At 42.4% G+C, this 17,891-nt stretch overlaps 1 protein-coding gene and 3 non-coding genes across 4 annotated transcripts; all 4 read right to left on the bottom strand.

The window, feature by feature from the left end:
- Positions 1-9,764: 9,764 nt before the first annotated feature.
- Positions 9,765-9,836, bottom strand: TRNAP-UGG. The gene has a single exon. It is a non-coding gene; the product is annotated as a tRNA-Pro (tRNA).
- Positions 9,837-10,257: 421 nt separating this feature from the next.
- On the bottom strand, positions 10,258-10,329 carry TRNAD-GUC. Its single transcript has one exon. It is a non-coding gene; the product is annotated as a tRNA-Asp (tRNA).
- Positions 10,330-11,088: 759 nt separating this feature from the next.
- Positions 11,089-11,160, bottom strand: TRNAP-UGG. Its single transcript has one exon. It is a non-coding gene; the product is annotated as a tRNA-Pro (tRNA).
- Positions 11,161-12,048: 888 nt separating this feature from the next.
- On the bottom strand, positions 12,049-15,261 carry LOC123412292. Its single transcript, XM_045105250.1, has 3 exons — positions 14,548-15,261; positions 13,919-14,246; positions 12,049-12,728 (listed from the first exon to the last, which is right to left on the bottom strand). Exons 1-3 carry the CDS (start codon positions 15,037-15,039, stop codon positions 12,688-12,690), a joined length of 861 nt encoding a protein of 286 aa, XP_044961185.1. The 5' UTR covers positions 15,040-15,261; the 3' UTR covers positions 12,049-12,687.
- Positions 15,262-17,891: the final 2,630 nt, after the last annotated feature.

Here is a 17,891-nt window from a genome sequence, read left to right as displayed (position 1 = left end):
TACTCTTTGTCTCAGATCTTGATCAACCTAGTGTTTCTATGACCATTCTTTGGATAATATCTTGAATAACATCTTGGTCAACTTATAAACTCCTTGAACCCAACAGATGGACTTCAAGAAGTGCCTATGGACAAATCCAATAAATATAACTTAAGGCAACCATTAGTCCATAGGAATTGTCATCAATTACCAAAACCACATATGGAGATATATTATGCTCTATCAATCTCCCCCATTTTGGTAATTGAAGACAACCACTTCAAGAGAGTTTATATAAGGAAATAAGCATAACCAAGCGCACACATACAAGGTAATAGTGCATGTGAGCAAGATGTAAATGCTTACGCAATAAAAGCAATACCCTCTAAACATATACAAAGTAAACTCTCTAAACTTCTCCCCCATTGGCATCGATTGCCAAAATGGACGAAAAGTTTAGAAAGCAAATATAGTAGGTGGTTATCAAAAAGTGTGTACTTCTCAGCAAATGAGTGCAGAAAAATACACAAATACAATGATAAGTAGTTGGAGGAAAACAAACTATATTAAGGACCCAAAGATTGCAAAAAGAATCGTATGCCACAAAGACATACAAAGATAGAGGCAAGCAATCAAAAGATCCCAGATGGAACAAACAATCATATGGTCCTTCGAACCACATGAATAAAAGATATTATGGTAAAGGCAACATAGTGCTTTATCAAAAACTAGAGGAACTCCCCATGATTTGTGCACTAATATGAGATTTTTGTATTTGACACAGGTGCACAAAGTAGGATCGTTGCTCCCCCAGAATTAATAGAAACACACAACGAGTGCAAGAAGATAGCTGAGACAATAGGCATATCAATTGCACAAAACTAATGGTTGAGCACCATGTAAAGGAAGCAATTTAAGAATAAGCTCAACCAAAGTAATGTGTGTGAGTCATGGCAAAGCACTTGAGAAGACTTAGGATAAGGATGAGCATTTCTCATCAACATAGTCTTGATGAATATGAGATACAAAGTGCAAGACATATCATTCCCACACACACATACTAGAAAATGGGTTCAAAAGCTTACTAATAAACACAATAAGAATCAACGCTTGTGACAACCCATTGTGAAGATAGGAAGTAAGAATCTTGTCAAGAGGAGGAATACTAATTGAAAATGGCAAAACCCTCATCAAGACAAGCATGAGGAAAAATAATCTTCACGGCCAAAGAGTGCACCAAGATGTAGGAAAATGAGATACGCACTCAAAACAAATTCTTTCACGTTGCCACCAGAACCGAAAAAGGAAATGCAGCAATGGACGTGAAAGAAAAGAGGATATCAATTAGAGATGTAACTTCTCTCATGTGGCCAAGATTCTAAGTAGAAGACAATCATGATGATATATATATCCACAAAGAAGGATGTACACACGAAATGGTTACAAGAAGGAAGAACACTAGTTATCCAAAAAAAAAGGGAAATCATAAATATATCAATGATATCTTTTACTTGGAAGCATAACACATGGCCTAATATTTTCTTATTGTATATTATGAACTTCCATCATACGAACATCAAAGACATCCCAACTAGCAGTAAGACATCATCGTTCGGATGCTTTGAGAAGGCAAACAAGTACTACGAGAATAAATCAAGAAATTCATGCCATGATGCAACCTGGAAAAGAAAAGACAGGTTGGGTCCTTTGCAAGAAAAGAATGCATGAAGTAGATACTTGTTACCGAGACAACATTGGATTGATGTAGTAGATAGTTGTTCTTTGATCATCCTAACTTGGCTCCAATAATCACATGGTCTCAACATCTTCCTTATAGGTGAGCCGAGCATCCAATGCATCTCCAGTTGTTCCTGGAACAACAAAGCAAACAAAATGGTGCCCAAACTCATTTGGACCAAAGAGTTAGAAAACCTGCAATACATAGGGCAAACTCCACACACATATGTGCATATAGATATGAATTTGAATTTCATGCACAGTTTAGCTAATTTATGACAGGGTGGAGTTTCCCTTATATATTGGGTCAAAGGAGGAAAGCAAGCAAAATAAGTTGTATATAGTAGCTAGATATGCATGTTCAGGACTCTCAAGAATCAACTCAACACAAAGTTGATAAGTCATCAAAAGACAAGATATCAAGTGATAATAAGATCCTAAAACAAAAGAACTATCACTTGAAAGATATCAATTAATAGATACATCAAGGAATGAGATATCCATTGACACATGCCAAATAGAAGGCAACAAGAAACCAATTGAAGGAAAACAAACAAAGGTATCTAGTTTCTAAGAGGGAGCTAGGTTCCAACAAACAAAGACCTCTACAAATTTTCATGATGGCACAAAGCATCATAAAGAGCAGGACTTGCCTCCCATCAACACACACTTGATGGGGATCAAATGATTTTATGATGGGTGAATAAAGAGAGTGTTTTTTTAAAGGGAATAGGAAAGCTCCCCCAAGGGACGTGCATTATATAGAATTTGCATTTGTATACAAAACACACACGATGGGATCATTACTTTCTCTATATCTATAACCACACTAGACATGTTAAAAATAGATTCATAAGAGGCAAGAAAGACAAATGAAACACAAAATCCAATGTAAAGATGATTATCAATTCCAATCATATGATGGGAATACCAATTGTCAAGGACAAGAAGTATTTTTGAAATGATACTCATTGGTAGATCACAAATATATCTAAGATCATCTTTACCCATAAAACGCAAGCAAATGACACTTGTAGAGATAACATGCCACCAAGGAACAGGATAATTTACAATATCAACACTAAGTGGCAACACCTCAAATGTACACATTTTCTAGGTTTGTAATATGCACATAGCATATTACTCCCCCATAATGTGATAAACCAACAATATTAACAAGTGGCAAATTAAAACCAATAAGAGATACTTAATGGACCATGTAGAATTTGAATTTCTCATGAGTAAGACATACCACATAGACACTAGATAATCTTGAAGCGTCAAAACTAAGTGGTATTCCCCATGTATACACATTTATAGGATTGTGAGGTGTGCAAAGCACATCACTCCACCACAATGGGATAATCCATTAATCTCTCACAAGAGCCAACAAAAATACAAACAAGAGACAAAAGGCTCAATACAAGACTCACATGTACATGATATGCAGACCAACATACCCATACTCGATTACTCAAGATAAGAAAGTTGGAAGCACAACATATACAAACACATGCAAGGTACAAAACCACAACATGCAAAGGGGGCAAGCACCTAACAATGAAAACAATTTAAGTATAAGTTACCGTAAGGAGGCACATTGGATATAAGATAGAAACTCGATAATCCAAATGACTTGGCTTGAGATAATATGAATGATGAAGACCCCTTAATTCTTCATTATGAATCCAAGTCTCTAATGTCCTCCAAGGTCACCTATTGATCAAGTTTGAGCTTGTTGGTCCCCAACTACGTTGGGTCCTAAGAGGTTAATCACAATAGGCTTGGCAACCCAAATGGTTCTTTTCTTGACACCATTTTGAGTACCAACAAACTTGGCAAACACATTGCCAACCTTATCCTTCCCAAGTGAATATGTATCATCAATAGTGATTGGGTTGGATAAGTTACCTTTCGTGCAAGACGAAGTGATGTGACCCTTCTCACGACATAAGTAGCAACATCTACCCTTTGTTTTCTTCCCAGTTGATTTCTCACCTTGGGGAGTGTTGGCTTGGGTCTTATTGGGAAGAGGCCTTCCTTCAACTTGTAGTTGAATATGTGATTGAGTTTGTGGCCGCTTCCCTTGTTGCTTGTGACTTTGAGACTTCGTCTTCAGAGGGCAAGATCTAACATGGTGCCCTTTAACTTTGCACTTGAAGCAAATGATTTTGGCCGAATTCTTGACTTGTTCTAGGCCCCTCTTATTCTTGTTTGAGTTTACTCCAAACTCATTTTTGTCATTCGGAGATGTTTGCTCACACAGGACGTTGTTGAGTGTGGGCATCCCTTCATGACACTGTTCCAAGTCTTTCTTCAAAGAAGTGACTTGGGCCTTGAGCTCTTTGATTTCCTCTGCACGGTTAGTATCAATGCAAGTACTAGAGGGAGTGTAAGCTTCAATGTTAGAGCAACAAGGCAAGGAAAGTAATTCATCACACGAGGTAGCAACATTATGAGTAGACGAATTACGAGGACTAGCACATGGAAATATAGTACTTTGACTAGAAGTAGTGCCATTGTCCACATGAGGCTCGCTTGATGTTACCTTGGTGATGATAGCCTCATGAGCTAACTTTTGCACATTATGGGATGTTAGAAGATCCGCATGAGAGCTTGTGAGCATTACATGGTTTTCTTCCAACTTCCCATAATTGCTAGTTAGTAAATCAAGTTGAGCACGTAGCTCAACATTCTTCTTCAATGTTGATACTTCAAAAGAGGTAGAGTTAGATGTACAAGTATCATCAACAATATGAGAGGAGTAAGTAGCAAATAGAGACTTCTCATGAGTAGATTGAAGCTCCTCATAGATCTTAGAGGTTTTGATGAGCTCTCCCTTGACATTATTGCATTCAAGGAGAAGGACCTCAAAATCCCTTTTGAGTTTATCATGAGCAACTTCAATCTCTCCTTTTGAAGATCTTAAGTCTCTACATGCTTGATGACTCTTCTCAAGTTCATGTTCAAGTTGTTCACTTTTAGCTTGTTCATGATTAAGTGAATCATTACAGTTTTCAAAGTAAGCAAGAACATCTTGGAACCTTTGAAGAGAGTTATTTTTAGCTTTATAAAGAATTTTACTGATCACATAGATATTTTCAGTCAAGTCATCATCATCATCCTCATCGCAAATATCATCGTTATTGCACAGGGAAGATGATACCTCATTATTACCTCTTGCCATGAGGCACATGTGAACTGGAGGAGTTGATGATGATTCTTTTGGTGAATCAGATTCTTCATTAGTCAAGAGTACTTCATATTTCTTGATTTCCCCTAAATGGTTAGTCATAGAGCAACTAGGGAGAAACAAGATATTTTGATCAAGAGGACACGAGGAAGCAGGCATATCACCACAGACATTTGTAAATGAATCTTTAGGTGAAATGCATGACCTATCGGCACAGTAATTTACACTATGTGTGGTGCTAGATATGTTCGTGTCCATAGAGGCTATGCCATTTTCATCAACATATATTTCTTCACTCACCATGTCATTACCTTGTGAGATTGAAGATGCTGAGGTGTGCAAGCAATCGGATATGGGAGTAGTGGTGGACTCATTAAGATCGAAAAGAGTGAAGAGCTCATGCACCAACTCCTTCATCATAATACCGTCTTCATCAAGATTGGACCCACCATATATATCTTCAAGTTTAGTCCAAACTTCATGAGCTGACTTCCAAGTCGAGATAGACTTGAACACTTCAGGACTTATGGTTCGATGAATGGCAAGAAAGGCCTCACAATCAAGATACATTTCATTAGTAGATGAAGATGCATCATCCTTTTTGTCGGCAATCCCTACAAGAACAATTCATAAAGTATTTGGGCCCATGGCCCGAAAGTGATGAAGCATACGAATTCTCCATAGGGTATAATTTGTGCCATCAAAGTCAAAGATGCCATTGTGCACTAATCCAATAGTCGACATCGATACTCTCTAGGTCGTGAAACCTAATTAAAGAGAGACCTAGCTCTGATACCAATTGAAAAGACCTCGATGACGCCTAGAGGGGGGGGGTGAATAGGCTATTTAAAAACTTCTTCAGATTTGGCTTGAACCTAATGCGGAAATAAACTAAGAGGGTACTTGTCAAGCACAAATCCTAAATGCACTAGGCACCGCAACGTGTATCAACAACACGATCTACCAAGATGGACACAATGCAGCTACTAACAAGCACAAGTAAGTTACACAAACTTACTTGAGCTATATCACACGACAAGTAGGTAAATAACACAAGATACTAGATCACACTATATCACACGATATATCAAGGGTTGCAAGTATGTACGTGTGGATATAGAGGGTATGCTTGAATGATTAATCTTGTACAAGAGATGGCCAACACAATATAATGAGCACAAGCAATATGCAATGTATGTATGCTCAAATAACACAAGTAAACCACAAGTAAGGAGTTAGGGTTAAGGATAACCAAGGTCACTGAGACGAAGATGTATCCCGATGTTCACTTCCTTGGAGGGAAGCTAGTCACCGTTAGAGAGGTGGATGTTACCACGAAGGCACACCAACGCCACGAAGGCTCACCCTATTCTCCCTTTGAGATAACACCACGAAGGCGTTTCTCAACCACTAGTGGTAAGCCTTTGAGGTGGCTTCCAAACCCTCACAAACTTTTCCGGGGAAAATCACACGAATTGATTCCTCTCCGAAGAACTCCTACCGCCTAGGAGTCTCCAACCTCCAAGAGTAATAAGATCACGGGGAATGCTCAAAACTTGCTCAAATCACAAATAGCTTGGGTTGAGAGAAGGAGAGGGAGAAGATCTATCTTTTGATTGGAACAACTCTCAAAGGGGCTCACAAATGCTCTTGGGATCTAAGATTTGGAGTGAGCAAATGTGTGTGAGGTGGAAATGTGTTCTTATGAGGATAAGGCTGTGTTAGGCAACCCTCTCACGAAGTGGGGGGGTATTTATAGTGTGGAGAGTAAAAGAGCCGTTGGGAACACTTTTAAGTCACACAGGGTCCGGACGTCCGACAGTTGTCGGAAGTCCGGGAGTCCGTGAGGGGACGGACGTCCGACAGGGGTCGGACGTCCGAGACCTGTAGGCATGACTGGAGCTCTTCTGAATTCATCGGCGGCCGGACGTCCGACAGGGGTCGGTCGTCCGAGGCCTGTAGATGTGACTGAACATTTTTGAATTCATCAGCATACGGACGTCCGGAGTGGCCCGGAAGTCCGTGATATATAGCACAATATCTACTGGTGGTGGCTTCCGGATTTCCGATGGGTGTCGGACATCCGGCGCTCGGACGTCCGGAGGGGGCCGGATTTCCGAGATATAGTGCACACATACTACTGGTGTTGACTTCCGGATTTCCGGAGCTTGGTCGGACGTCCGGCCCTCGGACGTCCGGAGGGAGCCGGATTTCCGAGATATAAGCCTTACAAAACTACTGGTGTCTGGCTGCGGATTTCCGAAGCCAGCCGGATGTCCGAGGTAATAGGACATATATTGAATTGTAGAGAGTGGACAGTATGTGGTGTTTGATATGGTTGTAGAGATGTGGTATGAGCAAAAGTGAAGATGTAGTTTGAGCAAGTTCATCGCAAAACCTGTGATCCCCTCTTAATAGTGCGGGATCCCTAAGGACTCAAGAATCAAAAAAGAGTACTGATGATCCATACTTGAGTGTTTACTTTTATTCGCTGATCATCACTCCGCACAACTAACGTCAAAGGAACTGATACCTTTGAGTTAGCCCTTTCACCTGAGCTTGATGACGTTGTTCCTTCTTGGCTCAAGTTGAAAGCAAGACATGATGAAGTCTTCAATTAACTTTTCCATACACAATGCGGAAAGCCTAGCTTATGTATTCATCTTCATTTGTCCACCATGTGAACATCCACAAGAATCAAGCATGTAGTGCTCAGGAATGCTTATCTTGATCTTGTCCTTGTTAGCACATGAGATTGTCCTTATCAACACATGATCATTGACAATAGTTTCAATGATATATTCGTGATGATCCACTTGAACTTGCACACCACAATCTTGATGACGATCACCTCTTGACGTCATCCTTCATGGGTTGTATGAGATCTTCCTTTTGACGCAAGCCCAATGGAAACACACCTAACCCCCACATAGGAGTCTCACAAAGACCATGGGTTAGTACACAAACACGTAATGGACAATGCTTACCATACCATGGGATCACTTGATCCCTCTCGGTACATCTTATACGCTTTGTGTGTTGATCATCTTGATTTACTCTTTGTCTCAGATCTTGATCAACCTAGTGTTTCTATGACCATTCTTTGGATAATACCTTGAATAACATCTTGGTCAACTTATAAACTCCTTGAACCCAACAGATGGACTTCAAGAAGTGCCTATGGACAAATCCTATAAATATAACTTAAGGCAACCATTAGTCCATAGGAATTGTCATCAATTACCAAAACCACATATGGAGATATATTATGCTCTATCACCTACTACTGCTAGTAGTTTGCTAAGGGTTTCAGGCCGAGAAAGAAGGGCGGTAGTGGCCAGGTAGTAACAGGCTTGGGCAGTGTAGTGGGCGGTAGTGGCACCCACTACACTACTACCGCACTGTAGTGCCGATCAAACATCGCTCAGTCCGACACGAAGAGTCGAGACACCAAAGCCAGCGGTACAATATGCAGTGCTTGGGCAATGGTAGTACCGCTCATTGCCCAAAGCGGTACTATCGCATATAAGAGGTAGTAACGTTGCCTTGCACGATACTACTGCTTGGTTCCTTCCGACCAGAACAAAGACAACGTTTGAATGCACAAACACAAGAACTACCATAACTTCTACAAATGAGCTTCGAATTGAGCAAACTCAAGCTTGTTAGATTCAGGACGACAAGAGTTATCCAACAAGAAGAGGTAGTATAAAAACACTAATGATGTGAAACCTCTATGAATGAAGAACTGACAAAAATTCCAACATTGAAAACATCATAGAAGATGCATATGGACTCCGTTTTCGATGAACTCGAACTTGTCATGAAGATGATCATAATCTCGAGATCTGACATAGAGAAAAACCAACCAAGATCCAAGAAAGATGATGATGCCAAGAATGCAATGGTTTGAGCTCTCAACGAATGATACGATCAAGCTACTCACTTGAGAGCCCCCCCCCCCCCCCTTGATAGTACGACAATCGATCCTATTACCCGGTCTCGCAACTAACACCCTGAGACCGGTAAACTAGAAAAACCTATCAAAGACAAACCTTTGCCTTGCGTATAGTCCACTTGAACTAGATGATGACGATCTTATCCTCCTCAAGATGGACCATCTTTCTTGATTGTGCCGACTTGAAGAAGACTAGTAGATTGCTCCCCCATACTTCACTATGGGTGAGCCACTTTTAGGCACATATTCATAAGTCCATTGTCACCACAATGGACGACAAGCTTCAAGCATGATCTCTTTGTGATGCTTCACTTGAACTTGCACACCACAATCTTGATGACGATCACTAGTTGATTGCATGCTCCATGTGTTGTATATATGTGCGATCTTCCTCTTGACATAAGCCCATGAAAACATACCTAACCCCATATAGAACTCTCACGTAGACCATGCATAGTATACAAAGCGTAATGGACAATGCTTACCATACCATGGAATCACTTGATCACTCTCAATACATCTTGTACGCTTTGGGTGTTGATCAACTTTTTCACTTGAGAACGTGTTTTTCTAGTCTTGCTATTATGGACAACAACAATGTTATAACTTATAAGTTATATGGGAGGTTTTGTTAGGAAAAGAAAAATAAATGAAAAATGGGAATATTCCTAAATATATGATGCGACATCTTAATAAACAAAGGGAAAATCTTATCTTTAATTTCTCTTTCCTCCATTTCAGCATTATGCGCATCACACTTCTAAAATAAACGTTCTTGTGGATGATTGTAACGCTTTCTATCCTATGTTGTTTTTTTCTATAAAATAAGTATTAAAATGATTTATATGTAGATTTTTGTACTGATGAAGAAATTACAGAAATAAAACTAAAAAAGTGGGGGCGTTGCGAGAATCGAACTCGCGACCTCTCGCACCCAAAGCGAGAATCATACCACTAGACCAAACGCCCTGTTATGCAATTAATTTAATTAGCCACTATATAACATAATCAGCAGATCAACCACAAGCATATCCCTAGCAGCAACCCGTCTGAGATCAAGCCCACATGCTGCCGTTCAAGTGATCACCGGTGCACAAGTGGCCTTCCTCAGGCAGGTTGACCACGATGCAAAAAAAAAATAAAAATGGCAGGTTGACCACGCTGCCCCACACGCTCACAATTAACTGAACGAGCAAAAGTTTGCATGGACATGTAAGTCCAGGGAAAAAAATACAGGAGGAATAAAAAGATCGCCGTTGATTGATTACGATGCAAAATAAAAACTAAAAAAAACGGCAGGTTGACCACGCTGCCCCACACGCTCAATTAACTGAACGAGCAAAAGTTCACATGGACATGTAAGTGCAGGGACAAAAAAAAAAAAGAGGAGCGCCGTTGCCGGGGATCGAACCCGGGTCACCCGCGTGACAGGCGGGAATACTTACCACTATACTACAACGACCCAAGTGAATTTATGTTTAGCAGAAATATTCTAATCATGACCCTTACTTCCGAGATTAGTCGATCTAGTCTGTTCAGGCTTGAAAACCATTGGCTTCTGATTGGAGAGGTCAAAAATGTCACCTCGGCAGGATGGCTCAGAGGAACCCGCCACATACGGTCCACTGCATCTTCAATCAATCTCAAGTTCAGACAGATCAGAGCTGCAATCCGAGAAATGGGCTCGTAATAAGTCTATCCGGTAGTTAATGCTATTGAAGAGCGCAGGCAACTTTTCCGTCTAGAATTCACCTTCAGCGGATTTGCTGAAGGCAAAGCTCATCCTATGGCATTTTGTTCAAAGAAAACTAAATAACCATCTTGCGACGAGAGCACACACAAAATTTTTTTTGTTCAAAGAAAACTAAATAACCATCTTGCGACGAGAGCACACACAAAATTTTTTTTGTTCAAAGAAAACTAAATAACCATCTTGCGACGAGAGCACACACAAAATTTTTTTTGTTCAAAGAAAACTAAATAACCATCTTGCGACGAGAGCACACACAAAATTTTTTTTGTTCAAAGAAAACTAAATAACCATCTTGCGACGAGAGCACACACAAAATTTTTTTTGTTCAAAGAAAACTAAATAACCATCTTGCGACGAGAGCACACAATTTTTTTTTTTGTTCAACGAAAACTAAATAACCATCTTGAGACGAAAGGACACATTTTTTTTGTGTAGAAAAGACAACTAAATAAATAATTAAAAAAATTGGGGGCGTTGCGAGAATCGAACTCGCGACCTCTCGCACCCAAAGCGAGAATCATACCACTAGACCAAACGCCCACTTGATGTCCAATTTTATCGTTCCTCTTATAAGACCTCATAGCACAAAACCCCCTGCACTGAATTATGACAAATCGATCGCATAACAAGGGAGAGCGACATGGAAGGGCAAACATTCCCCGCCTTTTGTACAAATTCTGTACTTGTCTTGTAGACAGTGCCTCGGAAGTGATCTCTTCAGGCATCTGCTGCAGCAAAAGCAGGCGCAACAAAGACTACTTAGCACCAACAGGGCAACAAATCACCATGGCGTGGTGCATCTGACCATCCTTACACGCAGAGTACAAGTGACTGTCTAAATCGTTCAGTTTCCAGTAGGAATTCACTCATTGTTGATTAATCCATGTGTGGTCATTAGGTCGTTGGACTGCTTTTCAGATTGCACAAAAGGTGTTTGCTTGACCGATAAATAAAAAAGATTAGGGCTCCAGAGTATTATATTATATTTACCTGGGTTTTCGCCATAAATCAACCTAATTTCAGCAGGTTCTACCCCCAATGACCTGAGATACTGACAGGACAAGACGTTAACTGAATTTGACTAGAAAACATATGAACACTGTCAAACAATTTCAGGTTATAGGATGGTAGGGCAGATGCTAGGAAATACTATAATGGATATATCAATATCAATCTTGTGAAAATCACCCCATTTTTAATAGTTATGATAATACAACAAATAGCCTAGGACAGAAGGATGGCACTGCTATTTGTAAACTAAACAACTGGCAAAATAACAGGAACCCAATTATGTGTATGTGTGTGCGTGGGCAATTGTGACAAGAAACAGATCGCGGAAAGGCACCTGCACAGAGCTAGCAATCGGCCAAGTAACCTCTAGATGTACACACGAATTAGAAGGAAAAAATGCAGTACAGATTTCACAAAGGAATGTCAGGTTGTACAACCAAGTTCAAAATCTTATAAGAGCACTTGGAGCACAGATGTTGCAAAGGAATTGCAATGCAGATGTGGCCGTGTTCAAAACCCAGATGCTCGGCACTTGAGACAAATTCCTTTTCATGCTCCTTGGCCAAAACCCAGAACAGCACAATTGCAAGCACCATCACCAGCTCAAACCCACTACATATTCCATTCCTGCCCAGGGCCTAACAGAAACACAGGATCATCGACTCATTACTGGCAAGAACCGCTGCTTTCATTTCTAAGAAGTGCATCCATCATCTAACATAAATGCAAGATCAACTCATTGCAAGAACCAACTAAATCATAGAGATGAATGAATTGCAGAAGAGTGGCACTCCAACGACTACTACAACCACTGGACACAACGCTTTCAGCAGTTCTGAATCATAGAACCGCAAGGCCAAAAGAGACAGGTTCGCCCTGTCCTGTCGAGAGAGCGGAGCAAGTTTTAGCTAGCAAAAGAAACACAGGGGCTGCTGAGTTTTCTGAACCTATATCTATCTATCCATATGCAAAAGTATGCGTCCAGTTCCGCTGTATGTCCGGGGCGGAGAAACTTCTGAAGAGGTGAACTGCCAGGACTCCTGCTCTGATCTTTATCTACGCTGCGTCAACATCCGGGTGCCGCAGTGCATTATAAGCTGAATTAGCAGAAATAATAAGTCAGTTAGGCGGAATATCAAATAATAAACAAGATCAATAGGAGAAAACCTGAAACAATATAATGTGCAAGGAACTAAGCGGCAAATGTTACGAATGATTTCCGTTTTAGGTTTCATAATTTCAACCAGCGCAAATGTTATCAAATGTACAAACTGAATTATCTGAATCCAGAACAGTATGTGGAACCAGCAGTTTCTACTAGCTTCAGACCATGTTTCGACATGTGCGTACAGACTGATAAGTCGACATGCTACCTAGTATTTCCACTCAACTACTTTTACTTTTCAGACAAGTTCCAAAGTCCTAATAAAACCCATCATAGAATCCTTTTTTCCAAGAAGGATCAGATTAGCACTCCACTGAAGTAAGACTCCAAATATCTGTGCATTCTGCAATAATACATTTCAAGACCACCAACACATTTCTCGCTAAAGAATATTTGTAGGAAGTAGATCAGCAATTCAAATCTCAGATTTTTACAAAAATATAAGAAGACAAGACTAGGAACACAGCTCATGTGAAAAACCTGAAAAAAAATGATTTGCAGAAACTAGATTTTGCAAAAATATGAACCTGAATTTTGTTCAGAGGTTATTCAACCCAGTAAAATAGGCGAAATCAAACGGATATATCAATCTTCTCTGCTAAGGCTGAAAAGAGATTAATGGGATAATTTGGCTTTTTAAGTTCTATAATTTTTAATAGCTTTAGCTATTTTTTCACTGATGGAAATAAACAGTACCAAATGGAGGTACTGAACGATCTGAATCAAGGAGAATAGTATGGAACCGATGCTTTTCCATATCAAGGTTGTGTGTAAACATGTTATGAAATGATCTGTTCCCCCAATAACCATCTTTTACTTATCTACAAGACTATAACAGTTGCAGACAATTACCAACTCCTCCTAACAGTTTCATTGTTTCAGACAGTTTCATTTAACTGGTTTTTAGACTACAAAAATTTCATTGAACTTTTCTTCAGTCCATAACCATTTCAGTAAATTTGTTCAAGCACAAGCAGATTAGCACTCCACTTAAAATAAAACCTAAATGATCATGGCCATGCAGCTAATAACATCTACACCAAAATCTGTACATCACACATAGCAAATTCAGTCAAGACATGGAGATCATTAGGAAGTTGGGACATGGAGAGTGTCTCTCACCTGGGGTCCCGGACATGATAACGACAATCGAGAGGGTCTCTCCGTAGCCGCTGCTGGGCAGGTCGACGACGAGTGGGGTCAGACGACCCTCGCGGCCCGCTCGGACGCACATTACCAGGTCGAAGGACTGACGGCCGTCCAGGACGAAGGCCATGCGCCTGGCCAGCTCGTCCCTCAGGTGGAACACGGACCTCCCCCTGTACCGGAACGTGGTCCAGCAGTACCGGGAGTAGATGGGACCGTTCGGATCGGACGGCATGAACCGGATCAGCCATGACACCACCGGGTTGCGCCAGAGCATGAGGGAGTGATATCCGGGGCTGGGGGTCTGCAGTTCAGTCGAAAAGAACCATGGTTATGTGTGTCCAGGAGATCAAAGAAGCAGGGTAATTGCTCTCAGTAATCGCAAAATTTGGTTGCGCCAGAGCTAGCATGAGGTAACAGAGCCAATAAGCAGTCCCCAAAACTCGATTTGTGTGTACATCTGAGGATAATTGCTCTCAGTAACTCGCTCTCGGGCGAATGAAACACAATTCGCTGTCCCTAAAACTCAAGTCGCTCGATTGATTCAAGAAGCAATTCGAGAGTTATCAAGATTCAAGAAGCAGGTTTGGTCATGGCGAACTCACGTGAATCGGTCCTGGAAGGCCAGGCGGACCGCCTCTGGCGGGGATGGGCTCGACGGTCCAGTACATCATGGCGCTGACGTTGTCGTCGACGGTGACCCCGTTGTTCCAGGGGAGGTACCTGCCGTTGGCGCGGAGGAAGCGGCCGGAGACGCTGCGGAGCAGGACGACGTCCCGGAAGCCCGCCCCGGCGGCCCGCCACATGACGGCCATCAAGTCCTGCTCGTCGTCGTAGTCGCGCTGCTCGGTGCGGCAGCCGAGGTGGCCGAGCGGCGACGGCTTGAACGTGGCGCCGAGGTAGCGGCCGTAGGCGGCGCTGTGGAGGAGAAGGTACGGGCCGTCGGGGCGTGGGTGGATGTGCACCGCCCACGCCGCGTGCAGCGAGTCACGGCGCCGGCTGAGGGAGACGCGCTCCCCGTCGTGGTCGGCGTGGAGGTACGTGCCGAGCACGCGGCTCCGCAGCCGCACGTGCTGCCTGTCGTGGAACTGGTCCATCGGTCGCCGCCGGCGCTGGGTCGCCGGAGAGCGGAGGAGGCGGGTTCTTGGTTCTTGTCGGCGCTCCGGCGACGAGGAGAAGGGCGCGCTGTTGGGTGAGGCGGTTACGCTCGGGCGCCAAGGCGGGGTATTTCAAGGTACCGCCGGAGCGGGCTTTGGGCAGGACATGGGCTTGTTGGCCCTTTCCTCGGCCCAGCCCACAATCCCGACCGTGGGGGTCCTCCTTCCTCCTCCTATTCCTCCCGCACAGGCCCACGCGCGGCGGTGGCGGCGGCGGCGGCCGTGGTCGGCGGCGCCGCTCCTCCCCTTCCCCGGCGAGCCGCTCCCTCGTCGCCTCCCCAGCACGACGGCGCGGAGGCACGGAACGGCCGGCGGCGTCGCTTCCTCTCCTTCCCCAGGTGCCCCGGCCACCGGCGCGGCGCACCCCCGCGGAGCACCAGCGAAGCGAGGCAACGGCGAGGAGTGAACCGCCATGAGATCCAGCAAAGCTCCCATGGAATGCGCGCTCTCGCTCATTTTTTTTTTCTGTTGCTCACAGCTTGATTCCTGAAAGTGTTTCTGACCTGGTGTGCCCTCCTCCTCCGTATGGAGTACTCCGTATTTGGTACCTACTGCTTTGTTTTCCTCTCACACATGCTAAGAGCATCTTCAACTGATGTACAAAAATTTCATGTTCAATATAAATTTAAGCGTCACTGTAGTATTTTTAATATCGTGGCGACTAGTGCATGTTCATCGGCTACATAAAAATGCGTGCCCAAAAACACGTGGTGTAAATTATGAAGCGCACGCATTCCGGCGTCTAAAATATGTTGCACGCTATAGTGTTTTTAACGCATGCCTAAAAAAAATTAGCGCACACACAATTCTACAGCGTCTGTTGGAGCTCTCTGATGCTCAAAAACGAATATTTTAGCACTCGAAACAGTTTTTGGACGCCTATTGAAGATGCTCCAAATATAAACATGTTGAGTCCATGTATTTGCTGTTATTTGACAGCGTTGTATGCATTGAGACATGCTGAGCTGAAACTTTATTTGGCAGTCTGTATGTGTTTAGACATACTGGATAATTTTGAATTCTGAATAATATTTTTAGATGGTGAACAAAATTTAAAAAACGTGAACAAAAACCTAAACATATTTTGAAATTCTGAACTTTTATTGGAAAACTAATTTTTTTTTGGAATTTTCAACGATTATTGGAAATTTAAATAAATTTTGAAATTTTAAATTCTGAACTTTTTTCATTCTGAATATCTTTTGAAAATGTATTTTTTTTGAAAATTTAACTTTTTTGAAAATTTAAATATTTGTTGAAATTATGAATATTTTTTGAAAATTTAAATAATCCATTAAATTCTAACTTGAAAAAAATCTATTTTTTTTAAGTTTTGAACTTTCTTTGAAAAGTTAAATGAAATTAGAAATTTTAAACTTTTTTGAAAATTTAAACAAAAGTTGAAATTATAAATATTTTTGAAAATTTTAAACATATCTGGGCGGGGAGGAGGGTCGTGGCAAGCATGGCTGCCTCTATGCATCCTCTATGGGGTGCATGAGATGGACATGGGTGAGAACCTTTTTTTACATTAGTTGGACACATAACCGAGATGAATCCACGCACTCTACCAAACAAGTAAAATAGGTCGAATTAAGAACTTTTGCCCTCATGTACCTTTCATGCACCCTACTAAACACACCCTATGTTTCTACTATTTTCACGAGTGTGTGCGTGTGGACCATGGAGAGGGGCATTTTCACGACCCAAAAAAATAAAAAAATGCAACGAAATCCCTCTAATTTGTAGGCAGAATCCAAGGATGATTTTTTTGCTGGGATAAAAGGAGTTTATTCTATTATGATAGAGGTACAATCAAGAGGCAAGAGTTCCTCGATACATGGGGCCCATCTGCGTAACCACACAGTTGTGGTACAGTCAAAACGGCTATATCTTGCTGAACAATCTTCTACTCTATTTTGATCACTATGTAGTTTTTGTGAAACAAACTCCCTATCAATCATAAGGGTTTTAATCTCCAAAGCCAAATGACCATATGCAGAACCCAAGGATGATATAAGATACACAAAGCAATCGCGTGAGGCAAACAACGAGATCGTCGGAGATGCTTGAGCCATTGTCTCTGAAGACGACCCTCAACGAAAAGAGACATCTAGTAATGTTGAAAATGGTTGCAAAGGGGATTAGTGTTAGGTTGGCCAGTAGGTGATGATCAACCCTAACAAGCTAACAAGTGTTGGGTAACGTAGCATAAACTCAAAATTTTCCTACGCATATTCAGATCTTCCTATGAAAGACCAGCAACGAGAGAGGGATGAGTGCATCTTCATACCATTGAAGATCGCTAAGCGGAAGCGTTACTAGAACGCGGTTGATGGAGTCGTACTCACGGCGATTCAGATCGCGGTGTGATTCCGATCTAGTGCCGAACTACGACACCTCCGCGTTCAACACACGTGCAGCCCGGTGACGTCTCCCGCACCTTGATCCAGCAAGGAGGAGGGAGAGGTTGGGGAAGATCTCCAGCAGCACGACGGCGTGGTGTCGATGGAGAGACGAGGTCTCCCGGCAGGGCTTCGCCAAGCATCGGCAGAGAGGAGGAGAAAGAAGAGCAGGGCTGCACCGAGGGAGAGGAAGATTGGTATCTCCAACAGCCCAAAGTGCCCACTATATATAGGGCGAGGGAGGGGCTGCGCCCCCTTGAGGGTTTCCCTCTCCTGGGAGGGGCGGCAGCCCTAGATGAGGGGAGGTGCGGCGGCCAGGAGGGGAAGGAGGGGTGGCGCACCCTTCTGGTGGGCCTTAGGCCCACCTGCGCTAGGGTTTCCCCCTTC

The sequence above is a fragment of the Hordeum vulgare genome, chromosome 7H, assembly GCF_904849725.1.
Source record: "Hordeum vulgare subsp. vulgare chromosome 7H, MorexV3_pseudomolecules_assembly, whole genome shotgun sequence".
Classification (NCBI taxonomy): domain Eukaryota; kingdom Viridiplantae; phylum Streptophyta; class Magnoliopsida; order Poales; family Poaceae; genus Hordeum; species Hordeum vulgare.
This window is presented reverse-complemented; position numbering and strand designations above follow the sequence as displayed.

Coding starts and splice junctions, on each gene's coding strand:
- LOC123412292 (XM_045105250.1), bottom strand. CDS start 15,039: ATGGACCAGTTCCACGACAGGCAGCACGTGCGGCTGCGGAGCCGCGTG. Junction 14,247..14,547: donor GCCTTCCAGGACCGATTCAC/GTGAGTTCGCCA, acceptor ACTGAACTGCAG/ACCCCCAGCCCCGGATATCA. Junction 12,729..13,918: donor TATCATGTCCGGGACCCCAG/GTGAGAGACACT, acceptor CTGCTAATTCAG/CTTATAATGCACTGCGGCAC.